Source organism: Lissotriton vulgaris, chromosome 11 (assembly GCF_964263255.1).
Source record: "Lissotriton vulgaris chromosome 11, aLisVul1.2, whole genome shotgun sequence".
Lineage (NCBI taxonomy): Eukaryota > Metazoa > Chordata > Amphibia > Caudata > Salamandridae > Lissotriton > Lissotriton vulgaris.
Genome location: NC_141699.1, coordinates 836,198,688 through 836,216,724, shown reverse-complemented (window position 1 = coordinate 836,216,724; position 18,037 = coordinate 836,198,688). Strand labels below are relative to the sequence as shown.

The window sequence follows — 18,037 nt, the reverse complement described above, 5'->3', positions numbered from 1 at the left end:
CGAATGATGAGAAAGCACTGGAAAGGGCGCGTGCATGGGAGGTGATGGTGCAGGCGCTCCGGGATGTGGACGATGAGGGGCGGGATGATGAGAGCGAACTAGATGGAGCAGACCCTAATCCTACACAGGAGAACACACCTTAGCGAATGATTGCTTCCTCCTGCATCACACCGGGCACTATTACATGGTTACTCAAGCGCAGCGCGACCACGGGGGGAGGGCGGGTAGGAAGCTAGTTTGGAGGGATGTTGGGGTACCGAAATTTGGGGAGGGGGAGGGGCGTAAATCACAAAAGCATCCCAGGGTTATGTGCATGGTGAAGCGGTCGGACATTGTAAGAAGTACGAGACCAAGACAGAGATGAAGCTACCCGCATCAAGAGCGAGGTGATCCCTCCGGACTGAGACCGAATGCCTCAAATTAAGTCTGTACATGTTATATCATTTCTACTGAATATACTGTCTGTACATTTATATTGGTGATGCAATAAAAATGACGTTAAAAAAAAAAAGTGAAGAACACAAAAAGGGGGCAGGGTAGATACACCCTGACCCCCTAGGCCAGCCCAGGTGGTCCCACAAGGACAAAAAAGGCCCACATTTTTTATTTAAAAAAACATGGTCTGTTTTAAAAAAAATTACCCCCGGGGGGACCAAATCGCGGGGGCATAGTGATAAAGAAGTGTGGGGTGTCCACAATCCTCCCCACACTCTCCCGGGGACCGCCGACCCAGGGGCAAAGCAACGCAGCCCCTTGGCGCATACTGGAGGCTCCTGGTGGGCTAGTTGGCCCTCAGGGACCCCAAGTATGCAAGGGGAATTAGTTCCTCCTCTGCAAACGCGCCAGGGGTTGCGCTGCAGAGTGTTGTAAAAAGGAGGCATGACCTCTGAACACCTGCCTGCAAAAATGTAGTAAATCAGTATAAAAAAAAACATACATTTAAAAATTATCATTTAAAAAACCGTTGAAATTCAATGAAAAAACCATAGGTTTCAGGCCTTATAGAGTTAGGAATTAGCATTTAAAAAACCTTGCAAATTCACTGAAAAAACCATAGGTTACAGGCCTTATATAGTTAGGAATTAGCTTTTAAAAAACCTTTGAAATTCACTCAAAAAACTATAAGTTTTAGGGGTGTTCTAGTTAGCTGGACATTTCACTCATACAAAACCATTGAAATTGCTCCTATATAGCTAGTTGTACTAACTATATTTCGCGCACCCGCAATCCACTGCTGATGATGTCACATATTAGATCATTCATGACATGGCCAGTGACATCACTGATGACATCTCAAATGACATCAGTCGAAACGCGTCAGATTGGAATTTTTTTACTTATATGCTGGAAATCACTGTGAAAAAAATCTTGGGAAACGAAGAACTTTGTGAGTGCGTACTCATTTCCTTATCAAAGGAGGTGTGATGGATAAATAAAAGCAAGGCTCTGCTAAGGAGTACGGCACCGGTAACGAGAGCGCCAGGGGTCTGCAATCAAGAGCCAAATCGGTAGATATATATATATATACACACACACACACACATATTAACCTATAAGTCTCTCCTATGGCAGGTCTTTACAATCCTAGAGGCAGAGGGCTCGATTTTGTGTGAGAGGGTGCCCTAGCATGAGCTGAGCCCCTCTGCAACTCTCGGAACCATCACCTTACTGCTGTATCAGGATATTGCCATACCATATACTCTTAAGTGCATTATAATCCTCGCTGTTAATGCTAACTTTGGTTTGGCTTTATCAAAACATGTTGTGTAAGGTGTCAAACACTTTGGAATACTACCCCACCACCCCACCCCCGCCATTCCTGGCAGCGTGGGTAGCATTCCACCCTTCTAGAGGGGGAAGACATGTAGTTACTGGTAAACCCAGTTAAAGTTAAAGAGAGCCCCAGCCTCACAAAATGGATGCTGCTGCACAGACACGAATCTGCCCTCCTGCTGCTGGACGAAACTCTAGCAGGGGAGGCCTGGACAATAGGTTTCCTGTCCAGGGAGGTGCTAGCACCTCCCCAGACAGGCTTTAGTGTATTGGGCAGGGTGGGTGGCATTCAGTGAATGCTTTTCAGACACTGCCTGGGGCACACAAGGTGATCCATGCATTTCCCAGTTCAAACCAGTTGTTTGGGCACTCTGCCCCAGCTCTGGCGCGAAACTGGACAAAGGGGAAGGGGTGTAACCACCTCCTTCCCAGGTCCTCCCATAGGTGGGACCCTAGAGTTAGTCCACCCCTAAACTTGCTATAAGAATAGGATCCCAGTCCCTAGGATTTTAGATTACCCTGGACGAAACCCTGCAACATATATATCTTGGACCTTCGACATTCCACATCGGCTAGAAGACGAAAGAAATCTCCCTTGTGGTCAAGGAGTGACCACCCTGTTCAAACATACAACAAAAGCATCTTTGCCGGTCTGCATTTTCGAGGCTCCCGCCGGATCCCGAAGAGTCTGCGACACAGGACACGGACTTCCAGACATCTCGGAGGCTGACTTGCGCTCCCAGCAAAGCTGAGACCTGTAGCGGACACGAGAGACTTGGGTCCGGAACTCCTGGACATCCTGCATTTTTGCAACTGCACCTACTTCCCGAAGTTGTGAATTAGGGTATTTGAAGCCCCTGCCCAGAGCACCATTTGCACTGATGCTCAGAGGCCTACACTCCACGAGTGTCCCGTGGGCACGCATTTGTGCATTTTCGCTCGAGGTCCCTTCACAGTTCCTAGTCCGTTGGCTAGCGAGCCCCCACAAAGGGCCATTTTTCATTTCTTGAGCTTTCCTGGTTGCTCCAGACTTGCTCCAACTCCTCTCCCAAGGAGGAGTCCCTCAGACCTTGCTGGTCTGAACTGAAGCCAATCTTGTCATCTTACGTGGATTGCTGTTCCCAAGGCTTGTTGGGTCCAATCCGGATTCAGACACTGCAGCACTTGAGATCCTTTGTGGGACAGCTCGAATCCAGCTCCTGGTCGTCGTCGACGCCTCCTGGTCCTCGTGGCTGAAGAGTCAAGCTTCACCTCTTTCACCTGAAATCATCCAACATCAGCTAGCATCTCCTCGCCATCCTGGTCACTGACTAGTGACCCAGACTCTGTCCCTTCTGCTTTCAGGTTCTTCCAATCTCCGATCCACCCTTGGATCCACCCGGACACTTTTCCTCTGGTCGCCTGCAGCATTTCTCCACAGCTCTCCATTGGAATCGACGACGAAACCAGACATCAAAAGACACCTATGCACCCGACTTCTGTGGGTGAGGTAACTCAAGTACTCTGGTGCTCCCGTGGGTATTGACTCTCGAAGTGTCCAAGTCTAAAAGGGATCCATCATAGTTCACCTCTAGGTGCCCTTAATCTTTAAAACTGTAACTTGTTCGTTCTCCATAGAAAGTCAATGGTGATCCGCGGCTGTGTTTAGACACTGCACGCCTCCCCCCATGGGCCTACTGCATCCTAACCTTTGGTGATTTTCGGTAGCCCCAGTGGTTCTACTGGCCCTAGGACTGCTTTTTAACTCATGTGGTTCTTATTCCACTATTGTAGTATATGGTTTGTGAGGCCCCTAGGGCATAACATATATTGTGCAACTTATCGTATGCTAATTAAGTTCCTTGTATTGTACTTTTACCTCTGACCTCATAAAGAGACCAGAGGGGTTGTGTTTAGATTAAATACATACATATTTGATAAATACCCTGTGTGGTGTGCTTTCATTTGGTCATTCAAGAGATTATAATTGGTAAAACAACGTGCTTAACTCGCCTCTAAGTCTTAGCCTGAAGGCTGCTCTCCACAGCTACCACTAGGATAGCTTTCTATAAGGTTGACTTCACAACCTACAATCAATAAAGGTCGTTTAGACTGGTGCAAGGTGCCCACTAGAATAGTGGAAATCATATACCAGACCAACTTCTCACATCATTTTCAACCAAAGTCAGCAGGCTGAGATACCTTGGTCGTGAGACAGACTCTGTAGGCAACTAAAGCTCGTATCCTTCCCCAATAATAGGGCCATCACACTGATGTTGTACTTTAGTTAGCCTATTTCACCACAGGGAAGAACCAAAGATCCACTTACCTCACAAAAATGAAGAAAGACATGAGATTAAAAAACATAAGAAAACAGGAGAGCCTCTGGAAGTTAAATATGTGAGCCATGAACGATGTTCCTCGATCCTGCTAAGTTGATTAGCTTAACATTACTTGGATAAAACAGCTGTGCGAGGGCTGTACCACGAAGTAAGACCTACCCACTGGGGGAAAAAAGCTGAAAAATAGCACCCATTTTTTGAGCACTGCAGTTCTTATGCATTTAATTTAGACAGACATTTTAAATATACAAAAAGGTAGAAGAGAAAAAATCCAGTAGATATATTTTGGCGATTCCCAGGTCCATACAAACAGGTAATTTTAAGGTTATGAAACTATGAAAGCTCCCTTGTTGGAGAACTGAACCATCACACTAGTCGACAAGGAAAAAACATGGATACAATTTTGTAGTGTACTCACAGTGAACTCTCCAGTTACAGCATCGAAGCCAACATGAATTGTGTGCTCAAAGTCTGAAGGTGGAGAAATTTCAGGACGTTCTTTCTCCTTTCTTCTGCTCCCTGAGATGAGACAAAGGAAATCTCAGTTGACTAGGTACAGTATATGATTAGTACGTTTTTCAAGGAGTGAGACAAAGAGGTCAAAACCAGTCAAGGAGAAATACCTTTAGCAGCAAATTAGATTTTTTTAAAAATCAAGATTTCCACATAACTCGAGAGTCCATTCAATTACCCAATTTAATGTGTTTCTTTTAAATTCAGGTAAACCTTCATGACCCAAACTTAAAACTTAGGGTTTACCAATAACCATTCTACATCAACAGAACAAAATTCTTACAATCAGCACAGAATTAGTTTCTTGCACAATTCAGAACTGCATACGTACAGAATAAGGATGTATTTTGTAGGATCCTCATACAACTTCAAGGCATGCCCAATTATTTTTTTTAACAAAGCTTCTAAGGAGGCCATATCCGACCCTCATAAAACCGCCTCTAACTTCTTCCAAGTGAACCTGTTACAACGATCTTCCAAGATTAAACACATTTTTCAATTGAACTAACCTATATAAACCATTTCTAAAATTAAACACCCAGACACCAAACAAACACAATGGTCTGATAGCATTCTCTGGTCTCAAGGAATGGCAATTGGGATGAGATATAAAATAAAATTTGTGGTAAGCAAAACATGCACAATCTTAACAATTTAGGTTGTCCTGACATTTGACCGGTCACTTGGCTGCCACTGTAACATTCTTGAAGAACAAGTCACTTACCTTTGATAAAGGACTTTCTGATGGCTACTCCAAGATCAAATTCCTCAACTTTTGAATATTCCCCAGGCATAAGACTGGTCCGGAAATTTTCAAGCAGTACCCCTGGGTGCCGGTAGGTGGCATCATGGGGCTCAGTCTCAACATTCCACTCCGGAAGGGACCTGCAGAGCCACACAAGTGTCACCCAAGTGCACTGAAGACAGTTGCTTTCTAAGCTGTCTGCTCCCCTAGACACAGAACCCAATAGCAGATTGGTCTTGCAAGTGTGCAGTTGTTCAGATCTCTACACTTGGGACCTTTTTAGGTGAAAAATAATCAATTTCACAGACTGGAGCACAGGAGAGTCAGTGAGGAATCTGCGTTTAAAGTGTCTACAAGAAAGACCATTACGGAAGGTACATTACACTTTCTTCTGATTGATACTTCTAACCGCAGATTCCTCAAATTAGGACTAGGTGCCAAAGCAATACCTCAGAGGTGGCGGGCAGGTCTGTGAATTGACTAAACCAAAAAGTCATGTACGGCCAAGCAGGGAAAGAGACCTTCTAGTCGGACCAGCTGTCCAGACAGTAGAGCTTGGTGAACATGAGGAGGGACGACCACGTAGCAGCCTGACGAATGCCCAGAACAGGCACTCTATGTGCCCATGCAGTTGTAGCAGTAGCAATTTGAGCTCTAGTGAAATCAGCCCACAAGCCTTCCAGGGGTGTCGCTTAGCCATTGCTTAGCAGATTCTGATATAGAGAATGTGATCCAGCAATAAATTGTCCCTTCACACTAGCGAATCCAACAAAGAGCTGAGCCCCCACATGTTGTTCCCTGGTACGATCAATATAGAAGCTGAGAGCTCTTTTGGGATCCAGCCAATGGAGACTGTCATCATGAGGGGGTGAGGCGGTGCGAAGAATGCTGGGAAGAGGATGTTTTGCCCAACATGACAGAAACTTACCACATTCGGGGGAAAACCAGACTCTTGTCCTCAAAACTAGCCTGCCTGGAATGATTTTGTCTACGGTGGGTTGACCGAGCGGGCTTGTTCACTCGTATGACTCGCTGATGTTCTGGCAATGAGGAAAACTGTCTTTAGAGTAAGAAGCTACAATGGACAGCTGTGCAGTGATTCAAAGAGTAGACATTAGGAGAGTGAGAACTACATTTAGGTTCCAGTGGGGTATGATGAAGGGTGTGAGTGGTAACAAATGTTGCAGTCCTTTGAGCACATCACAACAGGCGATGGCAATAAAGAGGGTTTGTCTTGCAACTGCAAAAAAAAAAGCCGACAAATAACCTTTAACTGTGCCAGTAGCAAGTCCTTGCTAGGCTAGAGAAACATGAAAGCCAACATTTCTAATGGCTTGGCTTGAGGTGGGGCAATCTGCCAAATACTGCACTAAACCACAAACTTGTCCTAACAGCAGGCGTGTACTCATTTCGTGGAGGGAAGCATGGTGGGTAAAATGTTATTAACTACTTCAGAGGGAGTCGGAATGAAGTCCACTACCGCTGCTCAATCTCAAAGCGTGGAGGTGAAGATTATGCAGAACCCTCCCCAGCTGCTCCGACAAAAGATTCTCCTGAAGCAGTAGTCTGATCAGAGGAGAGGTGCTCATGCCAAGTAATTTCAGGTGACACTACCCTTGCCCAATCCAGTGCCACTAGAATGACTTGGGCATGAATGAATGAAAGAAGATTTATAAAGCGCTAACTGAGCCCTAACTGAGCCCAAGGGCATCAAGGCGCTATAGTACAGACGGGCCAACAGGCACAGACAGGATAAATACTAGGATTTACTTCACAGAAAATATCCAGGTCTTAAGGACTTACGAAAAAAGGAATGAGATTGTTGGCTCGAAAGGGAGACCGGAAGAGCGTTCCACGCCCTGGCCGCCAGAAGAGAAAAGGCTCTCCCCCCCCCCTCCCATTTAGTCTTTTTAGGTTTCGCCTATTATCATTCGCCTGCGAATGTAATAGGCGAAAATTCAAGGGCTCGATCGACTAGTCAACCACTGCGGTTTCTTCACAGTGCATGTGAGTCACGTGACCACAAAAGCGGGTCACGTGACCACACAAGCACACGCACCTCAGGCCGGCATTTCTCCTCCCCTAATTACCAGCCGGCACATCAAAGGCTGCTGCTCTCCATGCGTCTTGTCACCCGCAATGCCGAGAAAACACAAACCTAGTACTGACTGATTGTAAAATGCACCAAGTTCTTTTCCCTTTCACGGCGTCCACCCAGGCATTGCCATTTGTCTCAGCCTGCACTTATCGACAGGTTTCTTGATGCGCTTCACGCCCCTTAGCGGACACTGTCACGTGAACACCCGCTTTCGCATAACGATCCGAAGTAATTAGGCGCTGGTAATGAACACAAGGGCACCCCCACCCTCTCAGCGCGTTAGGTTAGGACATTTCCCTGCCATTGCTCCACTGGCATCTGGCGTTATCTGCGAGTTTGCAGCGAACCTGTTTTCTGTATGTTTGTTTCTTTTGACCTCTGCCTTTTAGCTTCGGACCTGTTTGTGTGCTGAACATTTATGCGTCCGGAGTGGACAGTTTCATATCCTGACGGCATGGTTGGTTCACTTTTGTAGTTGATATCTTCCTTCTTTGTTATGGTTCATCGAGCGGCTGTTTACACCCTCTGCATGTGTGACCTCTGCAGTGCACCGCCAGTCGAGCTAAAGAAGTTTATGAAAGTTTTTCGGGGTTCCACAGATTACAGCTTGTTTAAAAAAAATATTTAATCGTCAAGGCTAGTGAGAGCTATATAAATGTAATCTAAAACGAAATGGAAGCGGGTTGTGCCGCCGGGGTTGAAATTGTAAACAATTGTGCGCAGACCGAAGGGGTGGTTTGTTAATACCAGGAAAAAACCCACAGCTCTAGAGAAGATACACTACTCTATGTGACAGTAAAGAAACTTCTTGAAGGTTATGTGCTCAATAGAAACTGCATTCTACCCGCTTTCCATCATGCTCAGCTCAGTCCAGTGCCTAACTGGTTGCTAAATCGTGCCATACTTTTTTCAGAGTAGACAGGTAACGTTTTACGCTGACGTCATTGACAGAAGCACACGAGTAACAGTAAAGAATCGGCATCATGTCACCTGATGGAAAGTTGGAGCTATTGGTTTTGTAAATGACATTTTATATTTATATATTGTTATTGACAATGCCAATAACGATATATAAATATAAAATGTCATTTACAAAACCAATAGCTCCAACTTTCCAAATGCGAAACCTATTGGCAACGCCAGTGCTTGTTAAATCTGGGGACCACCAACAGGTTTTTATTGGCGGACCTAAGGTTCCTAACGCGGACGTACCTGTGGAAGATCTTCTTTATACCCATCGGACCCTGTCCATAAAAAGCATTATGGGTAAGGCAAAGAGTCTTAAACAAAACTCTACGGTCCACTGGAAGCCAATGCAGTGAACTGAGAGCAGAAGAAGCCGAAGAGCGCTTGGAAAGATGCAGTACGAGCCTAGCCGCAGCATTTTCTACCAGCTGTAGGCGACGTAACTGGTGCATGATCGTAGGAGACCTGGTGGAAAGGCATACAGGAGTTGAGCTACTCCAAGGGATAGCTGTCTTGAGAATCCAAACGGACAATAATGCTAATATTGCACATTTGAAGGAGGCAACGAGATTAAGCCAAGGTTCTCTGCATTTGCGGGAGAGACCTTGCACCACCTACCGATGTAGCCGACATTTATGATCTGCTAGGAAGCAGCTGAGTTTGTCTGCCCTTAAATTCACAAGGCGTGTGCCACCAGGAAAACGCCCTGGTGTTCAGCCTGGTGCACAAGTTACTACTTGTGTAACGATATATCTGTAAGAGACATTAGTTAGTGATAGATTCCTTACCTTAGAATATTCCCAGGCGTCAGACTGGATCTGGAAAGTTTTTGCTTAGCAGTACCCCTGCCTGTCTGTAGGTGGCGTCCTGCGGCTCCGCATCCGTCACTGGGGTCGTCAGCGCCGAGATGACGTCACGGAGTACTTAGGCACCACCCATGCATGCTGACGTCAGTTCTGCACACGACTTTCTGCGCCAGGAACGCAGTCATGCAAGATACCGATAATTGGTGCATAAACTGGGGCCCTAAAAGGGATAACCTTAACCCTAGTAATCAGTTTGCAGAACGGGGAGTATGGGTGGGGAGGTAAGGAATCTATCATTAATTAATGTCTCTTACAGATATATCATTACACAAGTAGTAACTTGTGCATCTGAAAGAGACACGATGATAGATTCCTTACCTTAGAATAGATACCCCAGCAAAACACCAACCCCAGAGGTGGGTTTGCGAACAGGATTACACCAGAAAGTCACGGAGCACAGAACGGCAAAAGAAGCAGTCTCTCCAGACCTCACTGTCAAGGCAGTAGTGCTTTGTAAACTTGTGCAGCGAGGCCCACGTAGCTGCCTGACAAATGTCCTGCTAGGGAACGCCACGTCCCAAGGCAGTAGTGGCTGCAGTTGCCCTGGTCGAATGGGCACGCAGCCCCACAGGAGGCTCCTTCTTGGCAAAGAAGTAACATGCTTTGATGCACAGAACGACCCACCGGGAAATTGTCAGTTTGTGCACAGCCCAACCTTTTTTGGCACCCACGTAGCCAACAAAGAGTTGATCATCCACCTGGAACTGTTGTGTACGCTGCAGATAGAAAGCAAGCGCACGTTTTGGGTCCAGGCGGTGGAGCATCTCCTCTTTCCTAGAAGGATGCGGAGGCGGAAAGAAGGTGGGCAAAGAGAAGGTCTGCCCGATGTGGAAGGGCGTGACAACCTTTGGCAATAAAGAAGGACGGGTCCTTAAAACCGCCTTGTCCGGATGAAGAGAGAGAAAAGGAAGTTTAGAAGAAAGAGCCTGGAGCTCACTCACTCACTCGTCTGGCAGAAGTGATAGCTACCCGGAAAGCCGTTGTTAAGGTAAGAAGATGTAAGGGACAATTATATAGGGGCTCAAAGGGAGCGCGCATCAGGCAAGTCAAGACAAGATTAAAGTCCCACTGAGGCATTATGAAAGGCACAGGAGGAAACGTGTGTGAAGAGAAGGCTGCTCAGGAAGCCTTAGAAAGGCAGAGATGGCAGAAAGATAGCATTTGATAGTGCCCAGAGTAGAGCCCTGCTGGGCCAAAGACAGAACAAACAGAAGAACCTCAGAAAGAGGGGCAGAAAGGGGATCCACAGCCTTTGCTGTGCACCATGCCACAAATGTGTTCCACCTGCAGGCGAATACCGTTTTAGTGGAGGGACGCCTGGCTGCCAGAATAACATTACAGACTTCAGGAGGAAGGTCGAAAGCAGTCAACTGTCACCGCTCAATCTCCACGCATGGAGGTGGAGGCTGGACAGGTTCGGGTGAAGGACCGTCCCCTGCTGCTGCGACAGAAAATCCTCCCGAAGAGACAGTCGGATCGGGGGATCAATGCTCATACTGAGTAGTTCGGGATACTATACTCTCCGAGCCCAGTCCAGAGCCACAAAAATAACTTGGGCCCGGTCACACCTGATCTTCAGCACTCTGGGCAGAAGTGGTATAGGCGGAAAGGCGTACAACAGATCGCAACTCAACTCGCGAAGAAAACCGTCACCGAGCGACTGCCGCCTTGGAAATTCCAACGTGCAGGATTGATGACACCGCGCGCTCTCTTGGGTGGCGAATAGATCTAACCAAGGCTCTCCCCACTGCTGAAAGAGACCCTGCGCCACTTCGTAGTTCAGATGCAATTCGTGCTCCATCAAGCATCGGTGGCTGAGTTTGTCCGCCCTGGTGTTCAGAGACACTGCCAGGTGTTAGAATCATCAAGGTAATGCCTTGGTGTTCCAGCCATGTCCAGATGCGCAGAGCCTCCTGACATAGGGACCAGGACCACACCGCGCCCTGGTTGTTGCAATACCACATGGCGGTGGTGTTGTCCGTGAACACCTGCACTACACTTCCCGAACAGAGGGAAGGAATGCCTTCAGTGCAAGTCAGATCGCCCGAAGCTCCAAAAGATTAATATGGAGCTGGGACTCAGCCGGAGACCAGAGGCCTCGGATCTCTGCCTCTCCCAAGTGGCCTTCCCATCCCAGGAAGGACGCATCCGTCACCACTGTGTGCTCTGGTTGGGGAAGGAAGATGGGTCTGCCATTGACCCAATCTCGATTCGTGAGCCACCACTGCAAATGTTGTGCAGTGCCGTCTGAGATCTGGACATGATCGGACAGGTTGCCCTGATGCCGCACCCACTGGAACTTCAGGTCCCACTGCAGAGCCCACCTATGCCACCTGGCATTTTGCACTAACAGGATGCAGGAGGCCATCAGGCCCAGGAGCCGGAGGGTCATCCTGACTGAAACCAGGTATGGAGGCTGAAAGATCGGAATCATGGCCTGAATATCCCGGACTCGCTGCTCGGGAGGATAGACCCGAAACTGCGTCTAATTCCAGAACCGCTCCGATGAAGGTAGCTTCTGAGAGGGACACTCAGGTGAGACTTCGGCACGCTGACTGAGAACCCCAGAAAATGCAGGAGGTCACCCATAGTCTGAAGGTGGGTGACTACTGCCTGGGGTTAGCCCGCCTTCAACAACCAGTCGTTGAGGTAGGGGAAGACTGATACCCCTGACCTGCGCAGATGAGCTGCGACCACTGCCATCACTTTCGTGAACACCCGAGGGGTGCTGGTAAGGCCGAAGGGGAGCACAGTAAACTGAAAATGCTCCTGGCCTACTGTGAACCGCAGGTAACGTCGGTGGGCCGGCAGGACGGGGATGTGAAAATATGCGTCCAGCAAGTCGAACGCTACCATCCAGTCTCCAGGGTCGAGAGCTGCTAAGACCCGAGCCAGAGTTAGCATCTTGAACTTCTCCTTCCGGAGAAAGCGATTGACGTCCCGGAGGTCCAAGATAGGACACAGACCCCCTTTGTCCTTCTTGGGCACCAGAAAGTAGTGGGAATAACAACCACTCCCAACTTCTGGCCCCAGGACCGCACTCTATGGCCCCCTTGGCCAAGAGGACCGCAACTTCCTGTTGGAGAAGAACCAAATAATCCCGACATGCCGTGGCACCGAGCGGGCATGGCGGGGGGTGGACGGTAAGGGAAGGGAATAACCTTGGCAGATTATCTGCAGCACCCACTTGTTTGATGTAATCTCGCGCCAGAGGGGGTGGTGGTGGTGGATCCTGCCACCCACCGTTGTGGGGTGCTCCCTGAAGCTCAGATTAGGAGGGGTTGGAGGCGGAAGCAGGGGGAGTGGGGGTGGACGGGACCGCACGCTGGTTACCCGACCCGCCCCTGCGGAAACCGCAACCACGGCCGCTCTGGGCCTGGTTCTGCACAGGCCTGGTGGAGGGGCGTGCCTGGGTGCCTAGACCCTGGCCACAAAAGGAACAAAAACCAGGAGTGGCCGGGTTCTTAGTAGACAGACCCAAGGACTTGGCCGTAGCCCGCGAGTCCTTAAGCGCTCCAGTGCGCTGAAAGCCTTGTCGCCAAACAGGCGGGTGCCATCAAAAGGCATGTCCATGAGAGAGCTCTTGACAATGGGCGAGAACCCAGTCGAACGCAAGCAGGCGTGGCACTGAAACGCCAGTTGTACAAATCGCCCTACACAAAGAGTCGGCGGTGTCCAACCCACCGAATGGCGAACTTAGCCACATCCTTGCCCTCAGCAATTGCCTGAGAAAGGACAGCCAGCACCTCCTCAAAAAAACTGGGGCAACACCTCAGCAACAACATCCCACACAGCGTGGGAGCACGGCCCAACAAGCAAGTCGTGTTCACCGACCGCAGCGCCAGGCTGGCCGAAGAGAACAAGTGCTTCCCAAACTGGTCCAGTCTTTTAAAGTCCTTATATGGCGGGGCCGTGGGAAAGGCACTCTGCGACGTTGAGGCCTGAATGGCCAGGGTCTCAGTCGTAGGGTGAGTGGTCAAGAAAGCGGGGTCACGGGCGCCGGTCGGTGGCATCTGGAGTAGTTTTTATCCACCGGGGCCCCGGTGGCTGGCCTCGACAAGTGCCCAAGAGGACCTCTGCAAGGGAGTCATTAAAGGGAAGCAGCGGCTCAGACGAAGTAGACGCCGTCTGGAGCACCTCGGTGAGGAGGTTGGTCTTGAGGGCCACTGTGGGGTGGTCAAGGTTGAGAGCCTCAGCAGCTCGACGGAGCACCATTGTGTAGGAGGCACCCTCCATCGTAGGAGGGGGAGAGGCGAACCCCCGAGTCAGAGGAGACATCCTCCAACTCGTCCACCAAATGTTGTTCGGAGTCACATTGCCGCGCAAGCGGGTCCTCAGACCCTTCCCAGTCGTCGTCCGCCTCTGGCGTAGAGGGGGCCGGTGGCGGCGCTAGAGCCGGAGAGGTGACGAACGGCGTCAGTAATGGCGCCGAGAACGGCGCCGGCGGGCCGGACCGGCGCCGGCTCCCTATGTGGATCCCAGGTAGGAACAAAATGGTCTGGGACCGGGGCAAAGGTGGGATGAACGGCACCCAGTGCGGCACCAGGGCTGGAGCAGAGGGTGGCGCTGGGGCCGGAGCCAGCAATGCCACACCTTGTAGCACCGGGGCCGGAGCCAGCGGTGCAGGATCCTGTGGCTGGAGCCAGTGGCGGAGCCACCGGGCCAGCAGGATCTGGACACAATACCGCGGGGCCCGAAGGCGCGCCGGTGGGAGCCAGAGGCCTGTAAAGGCGGTCCAAGGCAGCAAGGAACTCTTGCATCTGTTTGGGAGTCACCGACGGACCCGTGTATGGCGGGTAGGCCGCGGGACTCCTAGGCTCCAGAGGAGCCGCAGGGGCGAGGCCCCTGTCCCCCTCATCCGCTTCCGAGGAGCGACGTCGGAGAGCAAACATGCTTCTTCAATTTTTTATTATGGTGACGCTTACTGGAATCCAAAGTTTAAGACTTGGAGTCCGAGGAGCGACTTAAAGCCGGGCATCCCTACGTGCACCAGGAGAAAAAGTGGGGAGACAAAAGTCTCAAAATAGCAGTCAAAAAGTGACCAAGGTACGTGCTCAATCCAGATCTGCTCTTACTGGCACGGAAAAAGAAATAACTGACGTCAGCGCGCATGGGTGGCGCAAAAGTACTCTCCGTGATGTCATTTCGGCACGGACGATGCCAGTGACGGTCCCGGAGCCGCAGGTCGCCACCTCCTGACGCGCAGGGGTACTGCTAAGCAAAAACTTTCCGGATCCAGTCTGACACCTGGGGATATTCTATGGTAAGAAATCTATCACTAACGGGTCTCTTTCAGATAGAGCTTTCGGTAAAGGGTCCATAATCCCTCCCCGGCCGGCTTGTTGCAAGACCACATGGGTGTAACACCGTGAAGACCTGTACCACTCGCACCAGCCTCCCTTTGATGGACGGCAGGAAGGCCGTCAACGCTATACAGATGGCCAAAGACTAGAAGATTTATTTGGAACCAGGTCTCACTGGAGACCAAATGCCTCAGATTTCCACCTCTTCCCAGAAAACCTCAAATCTAAAGTAATGCATCAGTCAACTGTTTGCTCTAGAGGGTAAGAAGAGGGGTCGGCAGCTGACCAAACTGCAGTCCAGCAGCCACCACTGCAGGCCATTGAGACTTCAGATCCAACTGCATAGCCGCATGAAGCATTTGGCATGCTTTACCAGCAGGATGCAGGAGTCTAGTAGCCATAACAGCCACAGACTCATCCTCAGTGAGATTCATGGCACAGCCTGAAACATCAGGATCAATGGAAAACATCCTGAACTCTCCATGCCTGGGGTAACTATGTCCAGAACAGCTCCAATGAATGGGAGCATCTGCAAAGGAGTCAGGTGTGACTTTGGTAGGTTGATAGTGAACCCCAGACATGTTAAGAAGTACGCCATAGTCTGGAGATGAATGGTGGCTACCCGGGCGAGCTCACCTTCAGCAGTCAGTTGTCGAGGTAGAGGAAGACTGAAACCCCTATACTCCAAAAGTGCACTGCAACCACTGCCATCACTTTCATGAACATTTGAGAGGCATTAGTGAGGACAAAGGGAAGCACAGCTAACTGGAAATACTCCCGCCCCACTGTAAACCTCATATCTCCTCTGGGCTTGCCGGATAGGTTCCAGCTGGTGCGGAGGGTGGACCTGCAGGAGTCCCACTCTGAGGTCCTCATGGTTCTTTGGAACCCAAAGGCAAGACAGAGGGAGCCAGCAGTGTGCCGAGCAGATGCAGCATAACTCTGGTTACCCTTAGAAAAGAGTTGCAACTGGTTGCGAAAGAGATAGAGTTCATTAGAGGAACATTCACACCCTTGCACCTTCTCAGGAGTTCGAGAGGTGTAGGAAAGACCCATTTGACCTTCTTTTGATTTTTTTTTTGTAACGTATTTTTAAGTGACAAGGCAAACTTGGGTGACACTTGTAAAATATTTGTGTGTGGGATGTGGGTAGCATCTGTTTGGTGCCCTGATGTTGGGTGAAATATAGGAGATGCAGTGCTTGTGAGGTATAGCCATGATATGAGTGGTGTGATTTAGAACTAGTGTAGAATGAGAGACAGAGAGTAGGAAAACAATGTGAGCACTTGTGGGGCACATAACAGCTGCACAAGTGTGATTTGTTAACCAGGCAGTAGAAATGGATGGTTGTGTGGCATGATGGATGCTTTGTAGACCTGCTTGGTAGATCAAGATGAGTGGGGGTAGATATGGAGGAACAGAGATTAGTAACAGATGGGATGAAATAGCAAGAAAAAGAAGAGTAAAACCAATTTAACAAATTAACACTCCCAAACCTAACCTGCCTACCACCCTTACCCCAGAATGCAGACAAGTCTCATTTCCCCAGCCTGTCTATAAAAGAGAGGAAGACAATGAAAAGGCCAAGCCTAACTGCTTCTTTTTTTACCTATCGATTAATTCGAACGCAACGAAGATCTGCCCCCGTAATGACTTCAGAAGCAAGAACAGTGAACAGTGACACCATAGAGTTTTCAGTTTTTTGACGAACAGTTTAACCTCAGTCCTGGATGGCCTTGAGATTCATCAAGGCGCAGTTACTACAGGCCTTTGAGTTGTGGTCCAACCCAAAGCACCAAATGCAAATCTGGTGGTGATTTGTCACAAGACATTTGCTTACAGAAAGGCAGTTTTATGGCGTGAAATGTTCCCTTCCACACTGCTAGGAGAATGTTTACATGTAGAAAAATATGATGAGAAGCACCTACAGCCAGGCTCCGTTTTAACAAGGCCCCCACTCCATCTTAGATAACGGATGTTGCCATTTTCTCAATTTTAGGTAAGGGGAGTCGTCATTTTCATGAATTTATGCAAGAATCACTATCATGTCTTCCATTGATGCAGATGTCATCGGACTTTATCATTTCAAGTACTGTGGAGAAAGGATGCTGCTGCAGCATGTTTTTTTATGGCAGGTAAAACAGCGTTCACGTCTCACGGGTTACAGCTTTTGCTGTCATCAAGGTATGCAGTGCTTTGCTGCTCCACCAGGAAGCCTAGATTGCAAGTTTGACTTTCCATGCTCTCCTAGTGAGCGCACAGAAGTAGGTTTTAGGATGTTTGGTTTTAAGTGACATTTTAACTATGTTAGAAATGTTCACTTTATTCCCGTTATTCACAAGGAGTGAGTGAGTGAGTGTGTGTGTTAGTTACTGCAGCGAGTGAAATCGGTTGGTTTCCAATTTCACTGTGCCCCAGATCCCAGTTTAGGGATTGTTGGTAACCCAGAACAAATGATTCCATTTAAACAATGTATTGGGTGCGGTTCTGCAAGGCTACAATAACCGGTCTCTCACATTCTGTGTTGGTGTATTGAACCAAGTTCACCAGTATCACATGTGGATGGGAAATCATTTATTTTGGAACTACTAGTTGCACAACTCCTCTAGCTCTGCGCCTGGAGGCATGGCGGGAAAAGACATGACATCTGCACACTAGGGTGGTTCTTACATTCTCTTACATGTGGCTTCACATGTCACTTCTGGAGCGGAACAATTTCGACATGAATCTGCACAATGGCAGTTACCAGGAGGCCCGTGGACTGCTTGAACATTTCCTGATCTAGTCTGATGTCTGAAGTGTCAAAGGGTGAAGAATCTCCAGGTGTCCATCAAGGTCTCTCTATAGAAACTTTTTTCTGTGATAAATGAAGCATTCTAAACTTGTGGGGTCAGTAGCATTGGCCAAGACCAGACGAACGACTAAACACACCATTATTCACTGCAACTCATCCACAGGTCTCACCTGATTTTCATGCCTATACATTTCTCTACTTTGGGTGCCTGAATGTGTTCGTCACCTATAGGCCCCTTAGTCTGTGCTTCTCCAAAGATCCCTGAATATCCTGTATTATATCAGGCCATGAGTCAGAGAACCATGTGCATCTTTTGTGTCTGGAGGCTTCTGTTCACCCTGAAGGTCCAGAGGTATTCCTCTTTTGGTTGTCACCGAGGAGCGCCTCTGCAAGCATCTCTTTGGGGATTGCATACAACTTTTTACTTGATATCTTTTGTATGTTAAGTAGAAAGTTGATTTGAATCTGGAAAAGCTGCAGTAATTCATTCCAAATGCCTTTCCTTCTCTGTCTCTATACCCCTTTCTCACTTACTGAGCTCTCGTTCTCCCCCATCACTTTTTGCCCCCTCCTAGTTCTTCCTTTTTCTCTCATACTCTGCTTTTTTTTCCTCTCCTTGGTGTGTCTCATTCTACCTATGTGCTTTGGTCTCTCACAT

The 18,037-nt window shown here is 48.8% G+C and overlaps 1 protein-coding gene across 3 annotated transcripts in view; it reads right to left on the bottom strand.

Moving 5' to 3' along the window:
• The window catches only part of PAK2 (p21 (RAC1) activated kinase 2), a 1,025,622-nt gene that overhangs the window by 632,515 nt on the left and 375,070 nt on the right, over positions 1–18,037 (bottom strand). For all 3 annotated transcript variants that reach the window (XM_086943970.1, XM_086943969.1, XM_086943968.1), the window contains exon 3: positions 4,513–4,613. In XM_086943970.1, coding sequence (XP_086800096.1) covers positions 4,513–4,613 — 101 coding nt within the window. The remainder of the gene's footprint in view (positions 1–4,512; positions 4,614–18,037) is intronic.